General features: G+C 31.1%; 1 protein-coding gene and 1 long non-coding RNA gene across 2 annotated transcripts; one reads left to right on the top strand and one right to left on the bottom strand.

Annotated features, from left to right (window-relative positions):
- Positions 1 to 1533: 1533 nt before the first annotated feature.
- On the bottom strand, positions 1534 to 4371 carry LOC112779679 (peroxidase A2). Its single transcript, XM_025824015.3, has 4 exons — positions 4091 to 4371; positions 3054 to 3248; positions 2532 to 2697; positions 1534 to 2171 (listed from the first exon to the last, which is right to left on the bottom strand). The coding sequence occupies exons 1-4, from the start codon at positions 4319 to 4321 to the stop codon at positions 1753 to 1755; spliced, it is 1011 nt and encodes a 336-aa protein (XP_025679800.1). The 5' UTR covers positions 4322 to 4371; the 3' UTR covers positions 1534 to 1752.
- Positions 4372 to 8190: 3819 nt separating this feature from the next.
- LOC140181836 (uncharacterized) lies at positions 8191 to 12227 on the top strand. Its single transcript, XR_011877344.1, has 3 exons — positions 8191 to 11118; positions 11462 to 11575; positions 12105 to 12227. It is a non-coding gene; the product is annotated as an uncharacterized lncRNA (long non-coding RNA).
- The last annotated feature ends 6215 nt before the right edge of the window (positions 12228 to 18442 follow it).

The raw sequence follows: 18442 nt of genomic DNA, 5'->3' as shown, positions 1-18442 counted from the left end.
TGGAAAGAGGAATTAGTGTTTGCATAATAAATGGTAAAAGGTGAATTAGAATAAGAAGAGGCAATTAATAATCATTAATTTTGTATCTTTTAAAAAAAATTTAAATTACTACTGATTAATAACAATTAATGTTATTAATTAATATAGAATATAATTTAAAAATATTTGTTGACTTATTGTTGGCTGGACCTCTCTTAATTTTCTAGCATTATTGATGCAAAATATGAACGGTTTAAATATCATTATAACAATGTTTCTAACCACTACAAATCAGATTTTGTGACGGTTATTCCACCGATTGGTAAAACCCACTACTAAACCATTTAGTAGCATCCAATCTAGCAGCAAGTAACTAATTGCCACTAAATCCTCTCAAAATTACTGTTAACTGCTGGTTGTAAATAATGTCCTTCCAAGATTTTCAAGCTTTTGAGAAAGTTATTTTCTTTTTGGATAAATTATATTTTTTATTCTTAAAATTTGCTGAAAATTTTAAAAATATCCCTAAATTTTATTTTGTTTCAAAAATTTTCGATTTGCATAAGATATATTCCTAATAATTAAATTTTTAAAAAATTAGAACTAATCTAACAATAATGCATGATAAATATGTTTGATTTATTTATATTAAAAATTGTTCTTGTGGAGTTATTCCTAAATTAGTCATAATTTTTTTGAAAAATTAGTCGTTAGGAGTAAATTTAATGCAAATAAAAAAGAAAATAAAATTTATGAGTATTTTTAAAATTTTAAGCAAATTTCAAAAACAAAAAATATATTTTATCTTTTTTTTTTTTAAATGGACAATAAAAGAATATGTCTAACAAAGGTTACTAGATATTGCCAAATTAAATCTGACAATATAATCAATATGTGAACTCATAGCTAGTAGGATAGATATTCATCATATACATTTGTTTAGTAAAATTTGCTGCTGAACCGTTTAGTGGCACCCAATCTAGCATCAAGTAACTAACTGCCACCAAAGCCACTCAAAACTGCCGCTAATTGCTTGTTTTAGTGTAATGTATATCCTTCAAAGACTTTCAAGCTTCAGAAAAAGTTTTGTTTTCTCTTGTGAGATGGACGACAAAAAGATTATGTCTAGCAAAGATTACGTTACTAGATGTCGAGTTTGACAATATTAATACGTGAACTCATAGTCAATAAGACAAATATTCTTCATATACATTTGTTTGTGTTGTTTGAGTGTATTAAATTGCTTGTGCTTGCTAATTATGTGCATGTATATGTGTTACTTGCTATACATGCAACTTGTTTTTGTGAATTGATGTCTTAGTGACTTGTGTATGTCTATTATTGGTTGAATGGAGGTAGCAGACACAAAGGTGTAGTAGTCCGACATAGCTACATATATGACGCGCATAATTTGCGTTCCTAATGATAGTACGGATTAAAAAAAAAAGCATAATCATTGCCATAATAAAGTGAACAATTTTTATTGGAAATATATATAATAATTAAGATCATTCATAGAATAAATAAATCACATTCATAATTAAGAAATCAATCTTTGAATACAAAATCTGAAACATTAAATTATTTGATATATTTTAATAATTTTTAAATATTATTTTTACACAAAGACAAATTCATGTCACTCCTGACAACTCAAAGAAGACAGCTTATTATGCTTGTAAGTAGTAATTAAGAAACTCCGATAATTTGATTAAATGGAAGTGTGAACTTTTAATATTTTAAGAACATGTAATAATTTATTCTTTGGTTGCCTCAACTTCCGTTAACTTTCTTACAATCGGCTCTGATTTCACCTTGAGTCCCCGTCAAGGGGCTAATATTCCCCATCTTGATCATTGCCTGTGCAAATGCTTGGAAGAAGGCATTTTTATTGTTAGCAAAGTTTCTGACAATTGAAATTGTTGAAGATCCGTTGGTGGAGAAGAGTTCTTGGTCTGTTTGGAGAAGGCCCCGGTTGTTGAGAAGGTTCGTGAAGTAGTTTTTGTCGAATGTGTTGGGGGAGGAAGGATCCAAGTTGTTCAAAGTCGAACCGTTTCCGTTTTGCGGACAACTCTGTTGTAGAGTTGTTAAATAGGTAGCGTTCAATGTTGGATCAGGATTGCCTGTCCCACTGAAGTTGTAGAGCCTTTGAGAGAAGAATTGGCACTGGGCACGTCCGAATGTGTGCGCACCTAATCAGATTCCAAACTTTTCAGATCGAAAATTATTAGAATTTATTATTTTTAGTCCTTGGTTATTAATGTTTAAAACATAGGATAAAGTATGTTGTTAGCTTATTAAACTAAAAAAAATAAATTGATGATTAAGTGATAACAAAAAATAATAAATTTTGCTCCTAGTATTTCTCTCCGAGTCCAAAGCAACTTTAACATGAAAGCTAAGAGAAAGAGTGCTTACTCTAGAATCAATTATGTGGCTAGTTATGTCATTGAATGATAAATTTAATTAAGCATATTTTGTAAATATTTTACTAATACGGGATCAGATCACATGCATTTAATTTAGTTATTATAATAGATAAAGCTGGTTACCAGATAATGCAACGAGGTCCGTTATGTTCAGATTAACTGCACTGAATTTGGCTGTGATCTGTGCTAGAGTCTCAAATGGAGTAGGAAGAAGGGTATTGGCTCCAGTTTTGTTCGCAGTTAGACCATCCCTTCTTCCAAGTAGTACCTTCCAAGAAGGACCTTTTTCCTACAAAATTTTCACTCTTGATTAACCCGAGTGAACACAACACACATATCTACATATATATGATATGTTATGTTAAAATATAAGTTTAATTTTTGTCTATTAATAGAATACAAAAGTTTATAAGATTATCCAATCAAATTCATGCATTTAAATGAATTTTTAAGAAATCAACTTAAAAATTAATTATTTTTATCGATATAACAATATACCATTAGCTATCTTTGCATTGTAAAACTCTGACAGTATGTGAAGAAGAAAAACTTATCCTATTTCATTCTTATATATGTGTAAAAGATAAAATTTTTTTCTTATATGTAATAAAATAATATGATTTGTAGCTAGTTAATATAATTTACCAAGGAAACTGAAGCTTCGGCTGCAAGGGCAAGAATATCAGCGCAAGACACAACACCAGGGCATGATGAATTAAGAGCGGCTTTAATGTTGTCAATTACATTAAAGCCCCTGGCGGAATTGTTGTTAGGACCTGCAGTTTTCTCGCTCTCTGTTATGTTGCCACCTACGTCTAGCAACAGCGACGCATCACATCCCTGTCACAACAAAAAAGTACTATTAAATAACATTGTTATTAGTCTAATATACAATTTTTTTTTGTGTTAACATGACAATAGTATTCAATGAAGACAAACAAATGGTAAGACCAAAACTAAATATTTTGGTAGTCTTTGGTGGAGAGACAGAGACTGAAAAATTAAAATTGAGAGACAAAAATTAAGAGACAAAAACTAAAATAAATTTTAGTATTCTATTTGGTGTAAATTGGAAAATAGAAATTGAAATAAGAATAAAGTTTTAATTTAATTTGCACAAAAGGTAAAATTGAAAGTAATTAATTGAAATGAGAGTATTTTAATTATAAAATATTATTAACATTTCAGTCTTTGTTTCTAAAAATTTCAATCTTTTGTATCTCTACTTTTTAGAGGTAATAAAATACTAAAATTTTGAAGACAGAGACAAAAACTTTAGCACTAGTTTTTGAGCCAATAAACATGATATGAGTCTCACTCTTCCAGTTTCTGTTCCAATACCTCAAAACAAACGCTTTGTCGAGACAAACAATATATAATATAATATAATAATAATAAAATTAAAGAAGTAAAAAAAAATGTGAAGTGTCATAAATCACATTTTTTAAAAAATTAAAGTTAATAGAAAGAGACATGTATATGATGATTATAAATTCTTAGGAACATCTTTTAAAAAAATTTAAACTAATAAGACAAGAGATATAAATGATAATATGTTTGACATGAAGATAATTCCTTAGTTAGTTTCCAAGATTCAAAGTATAAGTTCAAGAATAAAACATAAAAACCTCAGAGAAGATATGGATGGTGGTTTAACTTAAAAAGTTATAGGATTTACGTACATTGACAAAGCAATCATGAAAGTGGAGCCTAGTGAGGCTTGCGGTAATACGTGGATCAGATTTCCGAGCTTGCCTAATAACATTCTTAACAATGGATGATACATTGGGACATGTTTTAGAGTAGAAGGTTGAACTCAATTGAGCATTTGAAGGAGAAACAAAAGATAGCACCAAGAGAATAATGATAGTAAGTAGAAAGAAACTATTATTATTATAAGTTGTGGAAAGCATGGTTGATTAGTAATCCTTCTTTCTCTTGCCCGATAATGGCGCAGGTTTTGGTGAATGATTGATGCATATCTCTATGCGACATTGGCGTATATATAGAGAAAACAAAGCGCGTCTAGCATTTAATTAAGTTTAATAATTTTGTATTAGAAATAGTTTTTACTGGGTACCTTATAAGTATTAGCTACATATAGTTTAATTTAATGCATGTGAAGATTTGTAACATGGAGTGGATACACAAGCGGGGCCAGGAAAGGAAAATTCTAAACATTCAGTTTAAAACATTGTTTGGAAGATAATATATATAGTTTAATATTAAATGAAATGAATATGTATTCATTAAGTATTATTAGAATAAATGTATAGTATTATATGTAATAAATATATAATTACGAATGGTATTAAATTAAAAAAGATAACATTAAATTATTACTTCTCTATCATTACAGTTTGGTTTTATAGTTGGAAAAATTCTAATAATTGGAGTTCACACTTTCTTGAATTCTTTTATTATAGTGCTATGTCACAATAATAAGTTCAACACATTAAATAAAAGATGATGATACGTAATATATAATAAGTTGGCTCGGTATATATGTTGCAGCAAACGAGTAAAATTAAAAAGAGGATAATGTCATTTTAATCTAATGAAATTTTGTTAAAAATATACTATGTACTAAGAATAATATAATGGCGACACTATTAATTTAGAAGTGAGAAAATTTACTGCGAATGAGTTATAACTCAAATGGTATAATTTTTCCATACACAATTAAGAGATTGCGGGTTTGAGTCTTCTATCTTTGATAAAAAAAAATGAGAAAATTTACTTCTTGCAGGAAAAAAAAATTTCACAAAGTAATATAAAAGACGCATGTCTTTCTCTCACAATTTCATTGGTTATTTTGAATTTTGGATATCTTTAATTTTTTTTTTGAGACTGGATGCTTTAATTTGTAATTATATTCAAATTTCTTTAATAATTATTTTTGTAACGGTTTTATTAATTAATTAAGTATACGCCAATTTATTTTTATATAAATAAAAGTATGTAGTGTAATAATTCTAACATTTCTATTGTAAAATAAATTTTATATTATTCTTAAAAAATAAAATTATATTTGCGCTACTTTTTGTATCTATTTTATTTATACACCTTTTTATTAGGAATGGTGGACTTGCTTATCCCAATTCGTCTATCCTGTCTAGATTTGCGTGTAAAACGGGATGGATCAGCCCGCTTTGCCAATTAAAATGAGTTTAAAATACTAGCTGTCCCGCTTTATAATGAATTAGCACGCGTAGAGTGCATATTTGTTGTTTGTGTTATAGTAATTATAGTGATTTTGATATTTTAAAAGTATTATTAAAATAAAAAAATAGTTTTTATTGTTTAACTATATTTTTTAATTTAAAAAATAAAAAATATTATTAAAATATAAAAAATATATTTTTAATTTTAACAATATATAGCCACCATAGACATTATCAACTCTACCTAATAAAAAATATTAATGATTAAGTTGGTTAAATTGTTACAACAAAGACAAATTTGTCTGTTTATATAATTATTAAGGGGGTGGTGTTTTGATTTGTTTGTTCTAGATTTAATATTCTAGTAAAAAAATGTTTGTTGTAGTTGCATCTATTCAATTATAAAAAATAAATGTTCAAGAAAATTAAATTACACCATTATTACCTTACTCAAGCACATGTAAACTCCACAGCTATATATTAACAACTTAACTACTTATAAAATACGGTAAAAATTTGGGTGCAGTCGACTTTACGTAAAATTAATAATTAAAAGTCATTAGATAATTTGATTGATTTGACTAAATTTTCATTTAATAATTTTCAGCTATTAACTTCACGTAAAATCAACTGCATCTGAATTTTTATCGTAAGATATATTAGTAGGTTCGTACTGTGGTCTCTGGACCACGTCAAAAGTCAAACTATTAGAATCTAATCTAATTTATTAATTATTAACACAGGATATCGATCTATTACTTTTCATACAATAATTAACCTCTACTTAATTTGTATGTCCATTCGCCAATGGTATGCATAGACACTAGCTAGAACATGCCTGATCCATGCTATAAAAATTAAATATAATCTGCTAAAATTTTGCATAGCTGTCAATTACATTTTTCTTTCAAAAAGAAAAATCTGGCATGACACTGACGGTTAAAAGATTTACAATAATAATGTAGAACATGTCAGGACAGGATACACAGAAATTAAAGAATTTTGTTATAAAAAATAAAATTTAAAACATATATAATGAATAAGAATTTCACATTTTTGGTTAGAATCACACTATTTGTAGATCTCGAAGTAATTAATCGAATTAATACTATTCTAAATCTGTCTTTCGAGTTCTCAAATGGTCGGATAACGATCTGACCTTTTAGGTTCAAGCCCTCATCACAACTTACACTTTTAAATTTAAATATTGTCTTTATCTTATTAATTAACCAACGACATAAAATAAAATAACAGCAATGAACTATATAAATAGAGCCATATGTTACACATTTTTAATTCGGATCAATTTTGACTTGAGCGTCGGAATACCAAGTATCTAATTCTTTCTTCAATTCGTATCCATCTCGTAACAGCTGTATAAATATAAATAATTTTTTTGTATACTAAATTAACTATTAAATTAACTATCATATACAGGTACGGATTCAGTAAGAACCATGAAAGGACACTTGCTTCCACTGGATTTTTATTTTTTTTTAAAAATAGTTATATATAATATATCTCTATTTTAAATTTTAAATGACCCCACTATAAATAAATTAAATTTAATTGGTTAAAGTCTCAAATTTATTTTTTTATTTTTCTATTATTTTGACTATTATTTAACTTAATTAAATTTAGTTTTGTATCTTACTCTTTTATTCCCTTAAATTCTTTTTTTATTTTTATATTTTTAACATTCTTTTTCTATTCCTTGTCTAATAGTCATCTTTTATTCATCAAAAAGTAAATTTCAAATTTTCCATATTTTTTTATATAACTTTCTATGACTCTATGTATCTTCTAATTTTATTGTTTCTCTTTTTGATATTTTTAATTGCAAATTTTAATTCAAACAATTATAGTTTAGGTATTAATCTAATATATATTTTATTTTATTCTCAATTTATTCATCTTTATTACTTTTTTTATCTTTTGTTCTATTATATGTACCAGTGTTGCATATAAAATTTTAAAATAAATTAATTAATTTACTAATTTAGAATATATTTTTTATTTTTGAAAATAATAATGACAAAATATTTTAATTACAATACATAATTAAACAGATGAACAAAATCTTTCATCTAACATTATATCAAAATTAAATTAAAAAATATATAATAAATTTAATTATTTTAAAAAGAAAGAAAGAAAAAAATTGTAAATTAAGGTTCTATTATTTTATATAAACATACTTTTATATACATATTTAATTTTTCTAGTATTTATATATAATTTTAGTTTTAAATTATAAATACTAGTGTATCATTAGTTGCTAATGTGCCAATTGAGTTCGTCTTTTATTATTAAATGTGTATAAAAAAATTAGTTAAGATAACAAGTTATCTATAATTTAATTAAAATATTTTAAGTTCAAGTTTAGATATAAAAAGTTATTTTTTATAAATTGTATATAGTGAATAGTATTTTAAGAATAAAAATGTTCATTAACTTTTTTTATTTTTATATCTTCATATAATTAATAATATTCAATAAAATTTATTTTAGTGTATATATTTTTATCTCCGTTCCTAAAATTTAAAAAGAAAATATTTAACCCCAAAATTGAGTCATTTTACTGTTGGTATTTGTCATGGATTGTGCTAAGTGCTAACTCTGGATTCTAAGGTTGGTTAGCTCGTAGAGAAGCAGACTTCTAATCAATGACGATCTAAATATAAAAGGATTATGGGGATATTTATTGTAAATGGCAAGAAATATAGCAAGGATCCTGGCTGGATTCGTGTTAGATTTAGGCAATGCAAGATTTGGCTATGATTTTGCTCAAATTTGGCCTTTCTGGTCAGCATTCTCCCAAGAGGGTATGTAGTGCTTAGGCCGGCTGCTATCCTTAGGTCCATTTTTTTTTTGTTGCCCACGGTATCCCTCAATCCGACAGTTAAGAACTAATTCGTCTCAGAGTTTTATTTAAGAGTTTGTCGCTATCCTTAGCTTTTCCTTAGGTCCATTTTGAGAGCTAGGTCGTAACATCCCTCCTACTTAAGAGCTAGTATCGATCATACGAGTTTCAAATACCATATTCCAGGATGGGGTTATTCACCAGGGTTCTTGGCTTGTTGCACTTGCCATGTGATGCTTTGTGAATGTTGAGGATGTAACAATGACACTTTTCTTAGGGGATAAGGTGCGTGTCAATCGGAGAACATGTGTGTCTTCTCATATGCAGCGGTTTTCCTAACGTGTGTGTCCGGCTCTTGTCTCTTGCTTGTTAAAACGTGTAAACGAAGGTTTTTTATTTAAATATTCAAAGGTCTTTCTTTTTCTGATTCCATCGTTGTTCTCTCATTTTTGCAAGCATCCTTTGGGTGAGGAAAGAAGAAAGCTATTGATAATCATCTTGCACTGTCATTTTCATGTTGTCATCATCTTTAGTTAAGTCGTTGTCTCTAAATGCTTACCTGAACTGTGCTTTGGTTCTGCATCTATTGTAATTTTTCTTTCTTCGATCTGCAAGTATTTAGTTGTTGTTGGCCCTTGCTATCAGCGTTAGTTGCTAACTCGGTTACTAAACTTGCATCAAAATTGCTTTGTTCTACATTTGCTTCATCGTTTCTGCTCTATTCTGTCTTATTGATGTCTTTAAAATTGTTTTGGTTTACACTATTGTGAGTTTCTAATTATATTTATGAAATTAGTATTGAAGCTAACTTAACTTTAGAATATTTGATTTTTTTTCAAGTTTATATGCATTTTGAAAAACTGAATATTGGTTGGTAGCCGTATACATATTCTGAAATTGTTAAATGTGCTGAAATTTCTTATGATTTGAAAATAGATTTGAGGATGAAAATATTACTTGGTTTGATTTGATTTTATGTATATTTAAAAGATTAAATGGTATGCTATACTTGCAATTAATATATTTTGAATTAGTTTGAGAGATTGAGACTAAAACATTGTAGTTAACTAATGACAATGAAAACGTTAATCTAATCTAAATACATCTAACTCAGACTTTAGTTAATATGAGTGGTGCTATACTTAGAGGTAGAGTTGCACTCAATTTCATATTGTTTAATTTGATTTTTAGATTGAGATCCCATATTAATTCACTTATCTGTTATTAGTTATCATTTTTAAATAAAATATAATTTTTATATTATTCCTCGCACATATGATCTATCAGTTATAAATATATTGTCGATTTGCTGAGTTACAAAATTTATTCTGTATTTTCTTTCGATATAGGTACTAACCCTTGTCCTCTTTCACCAATAATTCCTTGGTATGAAACTTATGAATTTGAAGGATAATGATTTGCAATGTATGTGTACTCTATTAAATTCCAAGGCATTTAATACTTCATACCAGGGTGTTCATAACCCGGTCCGATCCGAAGATTCGGTTTGGTTCCAAATATTTAGGGGCTAATTTGGTGTGATTTTATTGGATCTATGACCGGGTAAGAATCTCAAAAATAGATCCGGTCATTATTTTGGGTCGGGTTCAGGTCAAGACAAACCCGGTTTCACCCGATCTATGTGCATCCTAAGGAAACTGAAAAAGATATATATGTTTTAAATTAATTTTAATATTATGTTATATTAATTATAAGCTTATTGTTTTATTTTTAATCACACTTGTTGAAATAGAAAATAGATAAAAGAAGCATCAAATTAGAATTTATGAACAAATTCAAATTCAATTATGGATATCAACTTTTTGGTAACAAGTTTCTTCTTTATAAATAAGTGCATCATAAATAAGTTTCTTTATAAATTATTGTTTAAGCTTTAAAGACCCAATTTTCACCTGGTATGGACCCGACATAATTGTGGCCCAAAAATATTTAGGTTTTATCGGATCTATGGCCGGATTAGGGTCTAAAAAATAGACCCAATAGGGGTGCACAGACCCGGACCGGCCCCGAAGGAATTTGGGCCGCGAAGACCCGGACCCGAAGTGACCCGAAGTGGACCCGGGAAAAAAAAATGAAATCAGAAGGGGAAGTGAAGCCGGGACCGGGCCATGGCTCGGGTCACCCGGACCCGGCCCGGTGGCCCGGCCATATACACGTTACACACACACAAACGCGTTACAGCCTTACAGTACAGGTTTGAGGTTTCTAATTAGGGGCTAGGGCAACACAGAACACGCATCGCATTCATTGCCTCGTGCCTCCTTCAGCAGCTCAGCGCCTCAGCCCTCGCCCCTCAGCCATTGAGGCTCACCCCCACACCCCAAGTCCCCACTCCGGCACTCCCCACGCCCCACTCCGGCTCTGGCAGTCGCCACTCCCACGGCGCAGGCCGATCCGGTGACCTTGACCTCATCTTCTCTCCCCACGGCCCACTCCGAGTCTCGCGGCACACACCACGCAGTCGCCGACTCCTCCCTTTCTCATCTCTTCACAACCCTCCGTGTTCACCCCAGTCACCGCCGAAGCTCTTCGTTCGACGGACGACAGTGACGACGTACGGTGCTGCCCTGCTTCTCGGCGACGTTGCTCTGCTCTGCTCTACTAGTCCTGCTCCCTCTGCTCTGCTCTCTTCTCCGGTCTTCTTTTCAGGTCTTCTGCTCAGGTAAGTAATTAATTTTATTATGTCATTAATATTCTGATTAAGGATTAGGGTTTTTGATAAACAGAATTTGTGAATTTTGGTTGTAGGTGTTGATTTTCATTATTAGAACTCTGATTAGGTGTGGCTGTTGATGTGTGTTTAGCTTATTTTTTGTTCTGATTCACTATTTACTACTGATTTCTGGGTTTACTAATTCTTTACTGAGTAGGTGTGGATTTACTGATTCTTTACTGATTAGGTGTGGGTGTTGATGTGTGTTAAATGATTTGTTTAGCTGATTAGTTACTGATTATCTTGTTCAGTTGTTCTTATATGACAAGTTGAGCTGAACTATATTGTACAGGTGCATTGGACCATAACATTTATCAGAGCGAAGGTTTACCTGCACCGGAAGATCCAGAGACAGCCAAGAAAGTAAAATTGCTGAATGAGAGTATGAAACAAAGCTTGGTTTAAGGTAATCCAGCACTAACCAATTTGGTATTTTGCGCAATGAAGCTGCACACACGCATTCACATGTTCATATTTTGAGAGTATGAAGCAAAGCTTGGTTTAAGATGTTTGGCATTGTTTGGTCATTTGTGACTCTTTCAAGTTGCATCATCCCCTTCCTCCAGGACAAAGAGGGATTGTTAGTGTAATATGGTGAAGAGAAAGATTGGATATTGTATAATCCTTATTCTGCCTTCTAGTGTTTGTTTGGTTGATGATTAATTGTATGTAAGCATCTTTTTTTTTCTTTATTGTATGATCATTTTTGTTTGTTTGGTTGATTGCTTGATCATTACTTGTATGTAAGCCATTTTATATGTTGAACTTGGTCTTTGCCCTCTAATTCAGGAGATTTAACCATACCTTTAACTCCCATGCTAGGGAGATTATTACAAAGTAATCACGATTTATTAGTTGCATTTTAATAATTGGTGGCTATTTGATCTTCTTGTTTTACATTATATGAAAAATGAGTAATTTTATTTTTTTTGTAGGTTTCACTAATGCATCCACATCACAAGGAACAAGTTGACAACATTAATGGCTATTGATAGAGGATGATTATTCTTATGTATTGTAAACCTTAACATCTTATTTGTATTGACTTTAGACTAATATATATTATTGTGTTATTTGTATTGACTTAAATATTTAGTGTTATTAGACAATATTAGTATTGGACTATTGATTGTGATGATGCTTTGGTATTGATTGTGATTATGTTTTAATTTTGAAGAAGGGTTGGTTATGGCCCGGTTTTCACCCGGTTTTCACCCGGTTTAATTGTGGCACGAAAGACTGTTGGTTTCATCGGGTCTAGGGCCGGGTCTGGGTCTAATAAATAGACTCGGTCTATATTTCGGGCCGGGTCTGGGTCACCTCAAACCCGGCTTCACCCGGCCCATGTGCACCCCTAAGACCCAATATATATTTAAGGTCGAATTTAGGTCAGGATAAACCCAATTTCACCTGACTCATGAACACCTTTATTCCATACGACATAAACAGACCCAGTACATTTAAATATTTTTATTTACATCAAAGGTTAGTGAGTTTATTCGTCTTAACCTACTAGATTGAATTATAAACATTCAGAATATTGTATTTCATTAATTAAATTGGATTTGGATTTATTTGGTTTGTTAGGAACAAATTTTCATAAGTGCTTGTCATAATCTAAGTTATTTCTTTCGTATTATTTTGTCGAAACTAGCTTTTTTTTTTTTTGAAAAAAAAAATTATTCTACAGCTATATATAAAGTAAATTTCCATAGTAATCTATAAGATTTATGTAATTATTTAATTTGATCTTTGAGATTCTAATTTTATCATAGTGGTCTCCATATTTAATATCAGATACTATAGTAGTTTTTGGAGTTATTTTCGGTGTTGATTCAGCTGACGGAGTGATGATGTGAGAATTCTTTGTCACACTGAAAATTTTCAACAGTTAGATGACGTAGTAAGATTGTAATTAGATTCAATTTGGTCCTTCTCCCATTATAAAATCCCAATTGATCCCTAATTGTCCAGATTGCGTTTCTCTTTTTCGAACTCTTCTTTTTTCTTTCTCTTAATTCAAGCTCTCTGAACATCTGTAGTTAGTTGATATTGAAAAACTATGGTTTGGAAACACTTATGAAACTGCTTTGTGTTAGTTCTTTAGCTTTTAAATGAGTCTTTTTTTTTTTACTGGGGCTAAGAATGGGTTTAGAAATGGGTTCGGAAGTGATTTTGAGGGGGGCATTACTAGTACCACTTGTAACACATGCAACACCTTCTTCACGAGTAAAATACCAACCCAGTCCCTATTTATTTGCTCGAATCACAACGCAACTCTTGACAAAAAATATGATCCACTTCGGCCCTTGACATTGTGCTCCATCTATCAACGTAGTCCTTCTGCCACTTTCGCTGTTAAGGAGTAATGAAACTTGCTAATGTGTCTCATTAAGCTGCTGAGGTGGAGGGTAAAGGTGGTGATGTAGATGTTAGATGCCCACGTGGCTTGTTAGAAAAGACAGGGGCCTATTTGTCCTATTCCACATGAGCACGAACGACGTTGTTTTGCTGTCCTAGAAGACGTTATTAGATGATTATGGTCGTCTTTCTCCTTTTGTTTCATGTTTAGAACCCTAAACCTCCATGAGGAGTAACAAAGAGCGTGGAAGTGAAAGAAGTGGGGTGAACGATGAAGGTAGGAGTATGGATGAATTTTATAAATATTTTGATCATCCTGCAGATCTGTCAGAGGTAATTGATAATGGAGTTAGGGAGAAAACTGTTTAGGGAGAGATGCATTCTAACAAGACCAGGAAGATATTTGAAATCACCTATAACAAGTGTAGCCAAAAAGATCATTACTACAAGACTTGCTCCAATCCTGCTAGAGATCCTAACTGAAAGCCTAGACCATTACTACAAGACTTGCTCCAATCCCCTAGAGATCCTAATTGGAAGCCTATGACTAAGAAGGGAAGAAGAGCTAGCAAAGAAAATGTTGCATCAATGGACTCTACCAACATCACATAGGTTACATTTGGATAGTGCCTGTGAAACAGATAGACACAGATACAAATACACAAAGAGACATATATATATAAAGATACACAATTACTTTTAATGTATTTGGTGATAATACACAAGACACAATGGTACAAATCAAATGTTAACTTTATCCTCTTCAAAATAACCTATATTTCATCACTACCAACACTACCCCATCACTGTTACTTCCAACCATAACCACCATTGATATTTTCATAATCAACCCAAATAATCACAAAGTGCAACATACCCTATTCTTAACCAAAACAAATCAAACAAGAATAAAAGTACTTCATCCCTTGTTATAAAGTGATCGTCAACCACCTAATTGATGTCCAGTGCTTTCAGATAAAACAATCGTTCATCACATAGATAATAAAATGCAGGAATTTAACACCTTTCTTTTTTTGTTGTATCCCATATCATAGTTATTCTTGTCACCTCACTTTTAAAATCATCAAGGTCTGATCTCCTTCATACTTTTTTTTAAATGAAAACAATTGAAATCAAAATTGAAAAAGAAAAAAAAAAGCGAAGATGAGAGGAGGGGTAAAGTTTAAGTCGGCAGAGGTGGAAGGCCAAATTGAAGGTCGCGCAGAGTTGGGAACGCGATGGCGAAGATTGAGCCTGTCCCACAATCAACTTGTGCTTGGCGACTGAGTTCATAGATTTGGACGACGATGGAGCCAAATCTGGAGAACGGTGGAACAGAATGACAGATCTAGACGAGTGAGATAAAGATGAGGAAGAGAAGAGGAAACGATGGCGGTAGTGGCAGTGACGGTGGTGGCGGTGGAGGAAATAGGAGTGAAGATAGAAAGAGGAGAGAAGAGGGAAGTGGGAGGAAGGAGGACAGAAACTGATAAAAGTAAAAAAGCCAAAATGGATAATTTTAAGAATAGCTAGGGATAAAACAGTCAAATTTTGTGTCTTATGCATTATGTCTTAATGTCTCAATTTTAAGAAATAACACTAAAAAATATATTTTATGTATATCTATCTATCACCGTGTCCATAAAAAATATGTCTCAGCAAATAAACAATAAACATATACTATTGTATTCATGTCTCAGTGTCCATGTCTCTCTAACCAAATGTTATCATAGGTATAATCATTTTAGGGTTCGATTTGTCCTATATATGAAAAGGTTGGGGGTTTAAGTGTCACATTATATTTTGGTAAGGGGTTTAATTGTTTGTAAATAAAATGCTCAAGTATTTAATTGATCATATCTAAACAATGATTTATACAGGTTCAGGGAGCAGAGAAAAATAGTTAGAATGCCAATTCTGTAGTAACTATTATGGATCCAGTGGTGAGTAGGTTTAGGGTTATATCTCTCAAAGTTGTGTTCATAATCTTGTCATTGTTTATAGCGAGCATCTATGACCATCAACTTGAACTTCTCTCACCCCCCGCAGACCAATATAGCGTCCCAAATGATGAAGCACCCAATTGTTAGACTACCATCTACATGCACATTTGTTCCAACTTTTGTGGTGCATCAGAATCCTTTCACTATTGTTAGGCCATCATTTTCATCATTCATCCCATCTCTTCCACTCCCATGCTCTTTGCTACTATTTATGGAAGTTTAGAGTAAAAAGGAGAAAGATGACAAGAATCATCTAATAACATCTTCTGAAGAAAACAAAATAACGTCATTCGTGCTCATGTGCAACAGGACAGATAGGCCCCTATTTTTTCTAACAAGCCTTTTCTAGCATCCACCTCACCACCTTAACCTACTACCTGAACAACTTAACGAGACACGTTAGCAAGTTTTATTACTCTTTAATGACAAAAGTGACAGAAGGACCGCGTTGGCAGATAGAGCACAGGGGTCAGGGACCGAAATGGATCGGTTATTTTTCAAGGATTGCGTTGTCAGTTGGGCAAATGGACAAGACTCGGATTGGTATTTTACTCCCTTCTCCATCTTCATCCTCCAAATACACCACTATCTCCTTGCCTATTAATACCTCTGAAATTGAAATAATATACTTGTAGTATACATCAACCACTCCTTCATTATTTTTACCACAAATGATCATCTCTGTTAGCTCTTTGTCGCTATTCAATTCCCTTAAACCATGCTCCAAGCCTCTCCAGGAATTAGCCACCAATAGTATTTTATGTTAGTATATTCAATCTATTTATAATAGTTTCTCACGTAAAACACATCTAATGTATTCACATCTATATCACTTACACAACTCTTGTTATTTAGTGAATAAGTCAACACCCTTTCTTTATTTTTTTTATCCCGTGATGAAACATAATATCCAGTAACTCATTCATCTGCAAAAAAATTAGAAAACATATCTTTAGAATACAAAAAATTGATTAAGACATCAAGGTATAACAACATTTCAGTTCATGACAACCATCTCTCATCCCCATTCTAAATGGTCAATCCAATCCTGATCTATTTGAAAAAACAGAATATAAACTCCAACTCACCAGAAAATCTCTCAAACCCTAGTAAATAAAGGAACCATAAAAATCCATTGTTACCGGTGCCATTAACATAACCATTATACGAAATATTCAACATAAAAAAAACGAATTGAGGTTACCTTCACTATATATAGTAATGTCGTAAATGTCTGTTTCTAGGTGAGGAGATGATGATCTAATCCACCAGTTCAACATCACCAGCGTCATCGCAATACAAATAAATGCAAGAAATTGAATCCTTGTTTTTCGCCATTGAAAAAAAAAGAGAAAAAGAAAAATAATAGTGAAAGCGCAGAAGACGAACAAATTTGTGTGTTTGATCACAAACTATTTTTTACTTACATTTGTATCCAAACAGTATCATCTTGCTCAATAATGGACGCCAAATCAAAACAACGTCGTTTTGCATTGGTTACCTCCAACATGGTAAGGAATAGTCACATCAATATTTCGTCAGCTGATTTAGCATCGAAAATAAATGTAAAGACTACTATGGTGTTTGAAACTAAATGTAAAAACTATTATAAAAAAATCAAAATTTCAAAAACTAAATTAAATAATGAGGAAAACTCAGGTGTAATCGACTTCACGTGAAGTTGATACTTGAGACCCATTAGATGATTTGACTAAATTTTCATCTATTTCAGATATCAACTTCATATGAAGTCGACTTTACCTGAGTTTTCATCTTAAATAATTGAGTAAATTTCAAGGACAATGATGAGAATTTACTCGCTATATATACAAGCAATCAAAATCGAGATCTCATACATGTCTGCGGAAAAAAATCGTGTACAGATCATCTTCGTTCTTAATGTTCTTCCCACAAGTTCGTTCCAACACCTGTTCTTCGTTCTTAATGTTCTTCGTAGAAGTAAATTCCAAAACATGTTCTTCAAATTATTATAGAATAACGATGAAATCAAAACCCACCTACTCAGATACGTAGAAATAAAACTAATCACACTTTGCCAGATCATAAGTTGAGTTGATCTCGCCGACATTATTCTTTTGTCAATTCCATCACTGTCACTGTCTTTTTTTTTCCTTTTTAATTTAAACCTTTTAGCCGTCCCATCTTATCTTATATATTTATCTGTCTAACAGATCGATGATAATTGTAGGTTCTTACTGAGGCACAATACATCGACTTTTGATGCTAAATTAAGTCAAGTCAATTATTCCACGAATAAAACAAGAAAGATTCTTAGGGATGGCCTGATTTTGAGGGCTGCAACCATTAATAAATATTAAAAATATATAAAATATATGTTAAAAATATAAAATATTATATTTAATAATTAATTTTTTTATATATACAACAGTTTTAACAATTTTAAGTATCGATTTTAATTTGTGTCCATTAATATCTTTTTCTATATGAACTGTTGAAGATAAAAATTTATTTTATAGACTATAAAATTTTACATTGGTCTAATTTTATTTGACATATTTTTATATAATTCTACCGACAAAATAATAGTATTGCGATACATTGAAATTATGAGATTATTTTTTTTTTGTCTCTTCTTCATATAACAGAACAAAAATGAAAATTACAAAAATGAGAGATAAAAAAGAGTGATACTGGAATATATTTTAATTTAGCCACAAAGTATAATTGTAATTTATGTCCAGTTTCTATTATAATAATAATAAAATTTTTATTATAATAAAATATGATTTTAAATACTAATTTTAAAATACTTACATTTTTATAGCACACTTAAATTAATCTAAATTTAATAATTTACTATAAATGCTAATCCAATTTAGATAAAAGAAATCAAGTGCATTCTAATTTAGTATACTTTCGAATCAATC

The sequence above is a fragment of the Arachis hypogaea genome, chromosome 19, assembly GCF_003086295.3.
Source record: "Arachis hypogaea cultivar Tifrunner chromosome 19, arahy.Tifrunner.gnm2.J5K5, whole genome shotgun sequence".
Lineage (NCBI taxonomy): Eukaryota > Viridiplantae > Streptophyta > Magnoliopsida > Fabales > Fabaceae > Arachis > Arachis hypogaea.
This window is presented reverse-complemented; position numbering and strand designations above follow the sequence as displayed.

What these genes read in the sequence shown, in the direction of transcription:
- LOC112779679 (XM_025824015.3), bottom strand. Translation starts at nt 4,321, where the DNA reads ATGCTTTCCACAACTTATAATAATAATAGTTTCTTTCTACTTACTATC. An exon ending in TTCATGATTGCTTTGTCAAT is followed by an intron (nt 3,249 to 4,090) that starts GTACGTAAATCC and finishes TTGTTGTGACAG; the next exon opens with GGATGTGATGCGTCGCTGTT. An exon ending in GGACCTCGTTGCATTATCTG is followed by an intron (nt 2,172 to 2,531) that starts GTAACCAGCTTT and finishes GAATCTGATTAG; the next exon opens with GTGCGCACACATTCGGACGT.